General features: G+C 38.8%; 1 protein-coding gene and 1 pseudogene across 7 annotated transcripts in view; one reads left to right on the forward strand and one right to left on the reverse strand.

Moving 5' to 3' along the window:
* Positions 1-3,863: 3,863 nt before the first annotated feature.
* LOC111744400 lies at positions 3,864-3,983 on the reverse strand (annotated as a pseudogene).
* Positions 3,984-4,497: 514 nt separating this feature from the next.
* RNF14 (ring finger protein 14) overlaps positions 4,498-10,823 on the forward strand; it is a 20,010-nt gene continuing 13,684 nt past the window's right edge. Inside the window, exons 1-5 of one of the 7 annotated variants that reach the window (XM_011367440.2) lie at positions 4,505-4,629; positions 5,574-5,686; positions 6,946-7,114; positions 8,254-8,423; positions 9,487-9,638. In XM_011367440.2, coding sequence (XP_011365742.1) covers positions 8,270-8,423; positions 9,487-9,638 — 306 coding nt within the window. In that variant the 5' untranslated portion in view covers positions 4,505-4,629; positions 5,574-5,686; positions 6,946-7,114; positions 8,254-8,269. Of the gene's footprint in view, positions 4,630-4,702; positions 4,951-5,561; positions 5,687-6,945; positions 7,115-8,253; positions 8,424-9,486; positions 9,639-10,823 lie in introns of those variants that run through there. The other 6 variants (XM_011367438.2, XM_011367437.2, XM_011367439.2 and 3 more) reach the window with 6 other exon arrangements.

The raw sequence follows: 10,823 nt of genomic DNA on the forward strand, positions 1-10,823 counted from the left end.
GAATAATAGTAAAATGCCGGGTTGCAAGTATAAACATGATCATTCTGTGTCTATTATTGTAAATCAAATTTTGCTTGCATCAGAAGCTCAGAAAACATTTCAAATTGTCAGCCACCTCAAGCCTTTTTAGGAATCTATTTTTTTTATAACCCTGGGGTGACCTGAGGTACTGTTTAAGCTGTGCTGACTGGGAAGCTGGTCACAAAGGTCACCTGGTTATTTCTCCTCATAGACCCCACTAACCACTTTCCTTGAGCAAAATATTAATTTGATTTAAGCTTAGCTTTGGGGTTAACAATGTGGACTCAAGACTCCAATTGCCTGGGTTCAAAGCACGGCTTGGTAATTTACTATCTGTGTGCCAGTGACAAGTCACTCAATTTCTCTGTGATCAGTCTCAGCTTTAAAATAGGGATGATGATAGATGTTACAGGGCTGCTGTGAGGTTTAATGTAGTCAATACACAGCATTTAGAGCAGGGCCTGGGACATGAGTAGCACTCTGATTGTTAGTCACTTATCAGTGCTTTTAGTGTAGTTGCTCCCAATTTTTTTAATGGAGGAAGCCTGTGTTTTAAACAATAACCATTTTTTCATATTTCCATGTAATAATAGTGAAATTTTTAAGATCTGCAGGGTAAGCAAATACATAATTACCAGAGACCAGCAGGACGTCAGTGATACTTCTGAACTGGGGTAGGGCTCACCACTGTCCAGTCCTCTTCCAGAGTTTCCTTTCCACACTGATGCTCTTCTGTGTGTCAAAGCTTGTTTCAGGGGTGCTCGTGAATGATAGCCATTGAAAAGGAGGGTGCCTCCTCTTGGCATGTGGGATGAGTTCAGTAAAGCCTGTGGATACCCATTGAATGACAGTGATGGATGGGAACAAGTACAGACATTGATGGAAGGCCCGCTAGCCCCTCACAGTACCAGATGTATTCTGTGACTAACTCTTGCTTCTCTACCCAATGGCTTGGGTCTTGACCTCTGGTCTAGGTCACACATCTCCATCCTTTCCTAACCCTAGACTCCATCATCTAGTGTCCCTAGGGCACTGAGTTGGATCTCTTTCTCTGTATTCTCATTCTCACCTATCACTATGTCATAAACTCTAATCCTAACTTCCCTGGTACCTTCCGTTTTAATTCTTAAGGCTAGAACTATTTTGTTCTATCTGTATTGTTACAAAAAAATCCAATTCTCTTATTGCTACAGGAGAGGATTAGACTGATAAGGAATTGGTCCTAATCCTGTACATCACCACTGTATGATACTGATCAAATCACTTCACCCCTTAGTGCCTCAATTTTTTCATCCGTAAAATAGGGAGACAAAATTACCTCAGTCCTGGGTTCCTGGATGTTTAAATGAGATAATGCATGTAATTGCTTAACACACTAGAGAGCTAGGCATGCAGGGAAAACTCAATTTAAATGACTGAGCATATGAAACCAAAGATAAACTTATTTTTATGGAGTCTAATAACAAAATTTATTAGAAAACTCCCTTTATCCAATCCCAACCTCAAAACTGGACTCTATTGAGTTTGCTTTGAATATTCATCCAAATTATTAACACTGCTTTGAAATTCTCTCTTCTATTTCTATCCTGAGACCTCTGACATGAGGTCATGACGTGATGTCACAATTTACCTCCTGCTCTGACTTTGTGAGAATTTTCTGAGCTGGTTCTTAGGCCCCCTCACTTTTTGCATCTGGGAGGTCTCTGGCAGGATTCATGATCTTACCTCTGAGCACTCTGAGGTAGGGTTGCATGCGTTTTGGTTTAATTTCCTTTGGCTAAAAATGAATAATGACAATAGCGAATGGCTTCAGAGATTCTTCTTCCTTCACGTTTTTTAAGAGTGTGTTTCTCCTTTTGATATTTATTACAGGAGTAGTTTCTGCTCTGTGATAATCAAGATTACAGCACAGAAAACAAGTGATTATTTGCATTTCAAAAGTTTTCACTTCGTGGTAGCCAAGTAAGCCTCTCCAGTGCCCCAATTTACCCACTTGGTCTTTCTTCTCTCTTGGTTACAAAACCAGCAACATAATTTGTGGAGCCCAGTGCAAAATGAAAATTTAGAGCCTCTTGTTTGAAAATTAAGAATTTCAAGATGGCCATAGCAGAGCATTAGACCAAGAGCAGGGCCCTTCTAAGCCTGAGGCCCTCCTGAGCACAGGCGCTGTGGCCACACAGGCAGCTAGCCCTTGAAGCCAATATTGTCTGGAAGGTAGTGGTGGTTAAGATCTTTAGAATACTGTATGTTTGGGTTTGAGGCCTAGCTCTGCAAGTTGCTTTTCTAAGGGGAGAAATATATGATGAGGACACAGGAGCTTATTAGATCATTAGAGGCACATTCGTTTGATGGTTCCCAGGAGTAGGAACCAACATTTCAGTGTCCCACTTAAATGCTGAGAACAGTGCTTTGCACCTAAACAATTGAAATAATTCACATAAAATTCACCCTTTAAAAGTATACAATCTCGTGGCTTCTAGTATATTCACAAAGTTGTGCAACCATCATCATCAATTTCACAATATTTTCGTCCTGCACAGAAACCCTATCCTCATTAGCAATCATTTCCCATTTCTTCTTGCCTCAGCCCCTGGCAACCACTACTGTACTTTCTGTCCTACGGATTTGCCTGTTCTGGACATTTTTCTATAAATGAATCATACAGTATGTGGCCTATTGTATCTGACTTCTTTCATTTAACATAATGTTTTCAAGGCTCATCTATGTTGTAGCATGTATCAGTACTCCTTTCTTTTTTATAGCTGAATAATATTCCATTGTATAGTTATACTACATTTTGTTTATCCAATTATCCACTGATGGACATTTGAGTTGTTTCTACCTTTTGGCTATTGTGTATACTGCCACTATTGTGTACATTACGTACAGATAGATATATACAAATGTAAATATGTACAGATATAATTGGACATTTGTATACAAGTTTTGGTGTAAACATGTTTTCAATTCTCTTGGGTATATATCTGGGAGTACAATTGCCGGATCTTATTATAACTCTGTTTAACTCTTTGAGGTACTGTCAAACTGTTTCCCAAAGCAGCTGTACTATTTTTACATTCCCACCAGCAGTATATGAGGGTTCCAATTTTTCCACATCCTCACCAACACTTGTTATTACCTGTCTTTCTAATATAGCCATCCTTGTAGCTATAATTTGCATTTCCCTGATGACTGATGATGCTGAGCATCTTTTTCATGTGCTTACTGACCATTCATATATCATCTTTGGAGAAATATCTATTCAGATCCTTTGCCCATTTTTAAATTGAGTTGTTTGTCTTTTGATTGCTGAGTTACAGTTTTTTACATATTTGTGTATTAGACCTTTATCAGATATATGATTTGCAAATATTTTCTCCTATGGTTTGTCTTTTCACTGTCTTGATAGTGTTTTATCGAAGCATAAAAGTTTTTAATTTTGATGAATCTAATTTATCTATTTTTTCTGTTGTTGCTTGTGCTTTTGGTGTTATATCTAAGAAACTATTGCCTAATATAAGTTCACAAATATTTATGCCTACATTTTCTTCTAAGAGTTTTGTAGTTTTTGCTCTACATTTAGGTCTCTGTTCCATTTTGAGTTAATTTTTGTATATGTCATGAGATACGGAACATAATTTTAATTCCTTCTAAGCCTCTTAATAATCATGTATCTTTTGGTCAGTTCTTGAACCTGTTTTTTTTTTTTAATTTATTTTTTATATTTTTGGGCGAGGCAACCCTTGGTTGACTGCACAGATTGCAAGGACCTTGTCAGCTTACAATCTCTTATTTTAAAATTTTTTCTTATTTTTAAAATTTTTATTTATTATTAATATTTACGCCTACAGCACCTGGTCTTCCTAGGTGATCTCCCATCCAAGTACTAACCAGGCCCGACCCTGCTTAGCTTCCGAGATCGGGCCGGATCCCGTTTTTTTCAGGGTGGCATGGCCATAGACTCAAACCTGAGTTTTAATTTCCTCATTTATAAAGTGGGAATAACAAATAGTACCTAAATCATAATGTTAATGTTACTATGAAAATAAAAAGTGTACCTAAATGCTAAGCACTTAGCACAATGCTTGAAACATTCTAACTGCTCAGCAAATGTGGTAGTTATTACCGTTACAATACGAACAGTGAATGCTTTCATCGTGGAGGTGCCTGCAAAGATGGGCAGCATTTTTAAAAAGGTAGTTGGGTTCGAGGGAGGGAGAGGAGGCTTGTTTAAGTCTACCTGGAGGAGCAGATCTGAGATTGTTGGCGGAGTGTATGCCCCAGGTAGACCGTTGCCTCGCGATCTCCTCTAGGGACTGGCAATAATTCTAAATCCTGGGCCCGCGGTCTCAGATCTGCCTTTGTATCAACTTTTCCAGAGGCAGAATACTTAAGTTTGCCGAACGGTGGGAGGCGGTGACTGTGGTCCCGCCTGTAGCGCTACCTTTGGCCTGCGGGGGGCCGTCGAGGTGCCCGGACGGACACGGCGGCTGCGCAAAGCCGGGGCCGCCGAAGCCGGATTTGTCTAGTTCAGCTGACAGGTCCTAAGACGGAAGAGGCGGTGCGCAGGTTGAGTCCGGCGTCTCGGAGCTGGGCTCGCGAGTGGCGGTGAGGGGACCCGGGGCTAGGGCGGAGGGCGGAACTTTCCGGCCCGGCACAGTGGGGCGGCCGGAAGGTACGGTGGGGACCGCGCTCCGGGCGCACGAGTCAGCGAGTGCGGCCGGGCCGGGACTGCCCAGTGGGCCTCAACCCCTCCAAACCTGGGACGGGGAGCCCCCAGCCCGGCCCGGCTAAAACTCCCCAGGGCGCTCAGAGGAGGAAAGGGAGGGTCCAGTCCGCTCCTTTGGGACCGCACCCGGCCGCCCAGCGTCCTCTGTGTCCTGGCGCTGGGGCAGGTAGCTAGGCTTGGGCCTATCCTCCGGTTTGTAGGTGAGTCGCACAGACTTCACTCAACATGCCAGGTGGTGAGCAGTGGAGACCCTGGCGACGGCGTGCTGATCCCGGAGCCAGGGCTGACCCCAGGGCTGGAGTCCGTAAGGTGTGGCCTGGGAGAATGAGTAGGATTTTTCCAGGCCGCAGGGAAACCCAGCGGAGGAGGGGTTTCCCTCGCCGGCGTAGCGGTTTCCGGCTTTCCAAAACTAATATTAAACTTGAATTATCTCTAGTCTGATGGCGCTGGGGTTTATATTCGTTCCCGTATTACAGGAATAGGATCGTCTGAATCCATATTTAGTTATATATTAGCTGTGTGACCTTGGGCCGGAAGAGGACTTAAATTGTCTTTTTTTTCCTAATCTGTGTAATAGAAATAGTAGAACTTGCTTCGTGGGTTGTGGGAATCTAACAGGAGTTAATGCATTTAAAGGGCTTGCACATGGTAAGAGTGCACCAAGTGTAATTAACTGTTCTTGTTGTTGTCATTACCAAACCAACCTCCTGCTTCTAGTTGGATGTGACTGACCAGTTACTGAACCTTATGATTCTGACACTCCATTTCAGCATGCTGCATCCCACCCCAGTTCACTTCTAATTTTTTCCAGTGTCTAATGCAGGTTACTACTAGATGCTGAGAACAATACACATGCAAAAGATTTGATGCTGGCTCCTAAGGAACTAATTAATGGTATGAGAGGAAGTACAAGTTCATAAACTACTGTAATGCAAGGTAGGATATGACAGTGTCTTAGGAAAGTTACAGTAACAAAAGTTTGCTGGATTTTTAAAGACAAGCATGAGGTCTAATTAGAAATTTCTACATGGAGTAGGGGTTTTGGAGTTGGGACTTTAGGCCGAGTGGGTAGAATCAGAGGGAAATGTAGGTCAACGACTTGAATTAAGGCACTGGGACCCCCATGGCAGTTTCAGAAGCTGAGTTCTGTTGGGGTAGGTCATGAAGAACTTGATGGGAAATACTACTTGGAGTAGAGCTGCTCTATCCTGGCAGCACATTAGAGTTATCTGGACAGCTTGGATAGCTACTGATACCTGATTTAATTGTTCAGGCGATTCTAATGTGCAGACAAGATAGAGAACACTAACCTAAATCCAGAAACTATAAATTCATTTCTCACCCCAGTTAGAAATGTTTAAACTAGAAGAAACAGAAAGCTTAATTATGTTATCACCAGGTACTACATCTGGTAAAACTGTTTAAGATTAAATAAGGTAACGCGAAAGGACCTAATAATACATAGTGGGTGCTCAATAAATATAAATTGAATCTGAATTTTATTTTTAGCGTATTTAAGAGTCACATACCTGGAACTCTGATTTTAAAATTATGGTTTATTATATAATAATTTTGCATGTACTTTCAGGGTGTTCATAGGATTCTCCATAATCCTTCTATGGGTCCCCCTTCTTCTTCCCCCTCACTCCCAGTTCAGAAGCCTGGCTCTAAAGCATTTAGAACAGAACATAAAAGTTTGCGTGTGCATGCATGCATGAGTTGTTTTGTTTTTTAACATCCAGCTATCATGCTTAAATTAACCTAACATGGAGTGTCCCTGGCAGAATTAATTCATTAGTAGGTGAGCGGAAAAGCTGGAGAGGATTAGGAAATAAAGGAATAGAAGCAGCAGAAGAGGAAAGGAGAAACAAAAACAAACCCAAGAAGATGTTTGTTTGGGGTGTGGTGTGCTTGCTGTCTTCTCATGACCTTGACTTTCCTTCTCAGCTCCTAGGGCTGAAGACAGATAAGAAAACCTCTCAGTGTTGGGGACATGCAAATGCCCTTTACCATGTGGCTCAGTTAAGCTGTCCTAGGAGAGTAATATGTAGCTGTAGATTAAGACAGACTAGCGTTCGGATGTGTTTGACTTAAGTAGCAAGTAGCGATAACAGGAATTCAGAATTTAAATTTGGAGAGGCGTCTAACACCACCTTTTATGTGTTTTTTTTTTCTTTTTTTTCTTTTTTTTGCAGATGGCAGGATTTCTATAGTATATCTAATATGAGTTCCACATCTTGGCTTCTTATCCAACTTCAGCAGTCTCATCACTGGTGGGAGAATAAATGGAATTTGCGTGAATTCCAGACTGAACTGAAATAGACTGTCGTATTAATATATTTTTCTTCTGGTGGTTATTAACAGGTACTAATTGACCTCAAATGAAACATGTCACTGTATCTTAGATAGGGAAGCAGCATAAGCAGAACCATTATCAACTGGAAAAACTTATTTTTTTGAAAGTGGAATAATTTTAAATGAATATGTCTAAATTTTGTAGTGTCACCTTTTATAGTGTGAAAAATCATGTCCTAACTTTTCAGTTTTGTACATTTCAATTTAAAAACGATTTCAATCAAAAGGAAGTGTATTCGCAATGCAATTATAGTCAAACAAGTAATTTTTATAGATTCTCATTACATTTTCACATTTAAATTATCTGAAATTGTGATGCGTCTTTCAGTTGCTGTGATTAACAAGCATTGATTCACACTTTGATTATAGTGTATTTGTGTTACCAGAAAGAATGGTAAATCTTAAAATTGGTTTGACAAAATCTGATATTATTTCAAAATTTTAATGTTATTTTGTTGCTTCCTCAGTTATTTAACTCTCTTATACAGTGTGTGTCCCCATAACATTTTCTAGAACAGAATATTCTCCCCTAGGAGCAATTTTGGCCCTTCCCCCTCCCTTAGGCCATTTGGCTATGTCTGAAGATAATTTTGATTGTCACAACTTTTGAGGGAAAGGGACACTATTGGCATCTGATGGATTGAAACCAGGGATGCTGTTACACATCCTATACTGCACAAAACAGCCTCCCACAACAAAGATTTGTTCCAAAATGTCAGTAGTGCTGAGGTTGAGAAAACCTGCCCTAGAGATTCCTGTGGATTTTAAAAATTCATTTATTTTTAAAAAGTATATCAAATATACTTTAACTCCTTTTGTGGGCAAGACACTTTGCTAGGTTTAGTGGACAACTGAAGTAATTTGTGATTTGTCCTTTCAAAAAATTTTTTAAAGTGTTTTTCTCCCTTTAATCAGTCATAGTTAACTGATAAAATCAGCAATTAGAAGCATTGCAATCATTCTTTTTGGAAAAAAGGCTGCTACTATTGCACAACTTTGACATGCCTGTCATTTTTTAGTTTAGCAGAAAAGTGAGAGTATTGATTGACTTTGTACTTGTTCGGGAGGAACTTTGTTTTTTCTTGGGGCCACTAGACTTTTCCAAACTGTCTTTTCTATTCTTAACTGATTTGAATGATTATCTTCAGATCCTCAGAAAATTAAATGTCGTCAGAAGACCGAGAAGCTCAGGAGGATGAATTGCTGGCTCTGGCGAGTATTTATGATGGAGATGAATTTAGAAAAGCAGAGTCTGTCCAAGGTGGAGAAACCAGGATCTATTTGGACGTGCCACAAAATTTCAAGATATTTGTGAGCGGTTAGTTAATAAAATTCTCTTAAACAGATTTTTTTCTAAATAAAGGTTATTCTCAATTTCTTAGTGAAACCTAAATTATCACCTTATGTTTATAGGCATTAGTGATGGTGTTATTATAGATTTAATGCATGTTTTTGTTTTAAATGAAAATTGGACTGGGAGTTAAACAGTTTTCAGTTTGATTCCGAGTTTTGACTAATGAATTTGGAATATTATCCTTCATATTCCATGCTTCCTAATCTTCTAAGTAGCAGTTTATCAGCCATGAGTCATTGGCTGTTAAATAGATAGTAAAAGAGAAAATGAAATAATGTGTATGAAAACTCTTAGGAAGCTTTAAAGTACCATGGCGGTTGTTAATACTGTTTGGTTTCCAGAATCATTTAAACTACCATAAACATGTGATGTGTATTGTTACTCTGTGACCCTTTGCTTCAGGAAAAAAACAAAACAAAAAACTGCTTTTGATACAGATATTTACAGAAGACTTTGATGCACACTTTCTCAAATGTTTCTACTATAAAGGCATTGAGAAAAGGAAGTTAAGTGTGATGATTTAAAATGGAACTTTGATTGTGAGAGTGTTGTGTGCGGTATCTTGCCCTCAAGCCTGAGATCATTGTGTTGGCACAGATTTTCCCAACTATGATTCATGGGTAGTTGGCTCATAGTGGTCTAAGTAAGTCATGGTTCTTTGATAGAAATAAACATCCTTTTCTCTAGATTGTGTCTTTAATCATCTACTGTAAAACAACAACAAAAGAAAATGTTGTCTATTACTTACTCAATAGTGTTAGGAATTGTACTTAAAAGTGTATATAAGAATAAGTTGTGTATCTTCATTATAAATTTCATGGTGCTTAGCAGATTTTTAAAGGGCTTACAAAATTTTTTTTAAAGGTGGTGGCTACGAAGTTAAAATTAGGGAATAGAAAGTGCTTTGGAGAAGGTTTTTATCCCCTCAGCTAAAGCATTAAGTCTTTCTTGAGCACCGCTCAACAATAATGGACACTCACTCAAGTGCTGACCAACTGATCCTTTCTAATCTTTGTTTTTGGTTCAGGCAATTCAAATGAGTGTCTCCAGAATAGTGGCTTTGAATACACCATTTGCTTTCTGCCTCCACTTGTGCTGAACTTTGAACTGCCACCAGATTATCCATCCTCTTCCCCACCTTCATTCACACTTAGTGGCAAATGGCTGTCACCAACTCAGGTTAGACCCGAAACTTAATTTCTCCTATCCATTTTTAGAAACTTAAAAAATCATCTTTAATTAAAGACTGCCTTGATCTTAAATTCAATGCATGAAGAACAAATGGCTTTGATTTTGTTATTTTTCTCCTCGCCTTCATGAATCCTAATGTTAATGAATTGAAAATGTTTGGTGTTTTAGAAAGGAATGGCAGTAATTATGATTAATCCTTATGAATTGCAGTGGGAGTATTTTTTAATCAAGTATATTGTTTCTTGTCTTGTTATTTTCCCATTTAATCTGTACTGCGATGGAGACTATATGGTCCTCCTCATTTTCCTTAGATGTTGGTATTATTCTTTTTTTCTTAGTTTCTTATCCATTCCTTAAATGAAAGATTTAATTGTAATTGGAGGAATAAAATTGAGCTAATGTAATTAGAATAAATAAACTTCCTAAGTAAACATAATAAGTTATTTTTAAAGATCTGTAAGTAATTGCCGACTGGTCTCACATAGATATAATTACACACAAATAGAAGTGTGTATGATTCATGTAGATAGCTCATGAAGGCTTGAGATCTTATATTATGAACTGTCATGTCCTCCAGGTTATATGTCCTTTTCTAGTAACAACCTCAACTCTTGATTGAGACATAAATGTAACTTGAAGCTAATGTAAAGTGTTCTGGGATAATGGATCAATAGCAGTTACTTTTCTAGAAGTCATGATGAAGATTGATAGGCTGATGTATATTAAGACAAAAGCTGTCAGAGTTCTTGACCTTAAGGAACAATGCATCAGTTCTTCCTTTTCGATCATGTAGCTTTCAGTCTCCCTCCTCTCCCTTCCCCAATAGGCTAAGCTTTTAGATAAGAGTGCTTTTATAAAACTGAGCTTAAAATTGAGATTTAAAAACAAAATTAAACTTTAAAAAAAGATAATACACATGGAATAAAAAGGAATATTACCTCACATTCTAATAGCTGTGCCAGAGACAGTACATGCAAGACAGTGGATTATTTGCCAAAGAATATCAAGGCTGTTTGACATTTAGATCACTGATAGTTGGCTGAATTTAGATATTTATAGTCCCGTTTCTCAAGAGAACTCTTGATAATTTATATCCATGCCTGTGTGTGTGCATACACACATAACATGTACAACAAAAGAACAAATTAACTGGGGGTGTGGTTCTAGTTTCAG

This window comes from Pteropus vampyrus, unplaced genomic scaffold (genome assembly GCF_000151845.1).
Source record: "Pteropus vampyrus isolate Shadow unplaced genomic scaffold, Pvam_2.0 Scaffold134, whole genome shotgun sequence".
NCBI classification, from domain to species: domain Eukaryota; kingdom Metazoa; phylum Chordata; class Mammalia; order Chiroptera; family Pteropodidae; genus Pteropus; species Pteropus vampyrus.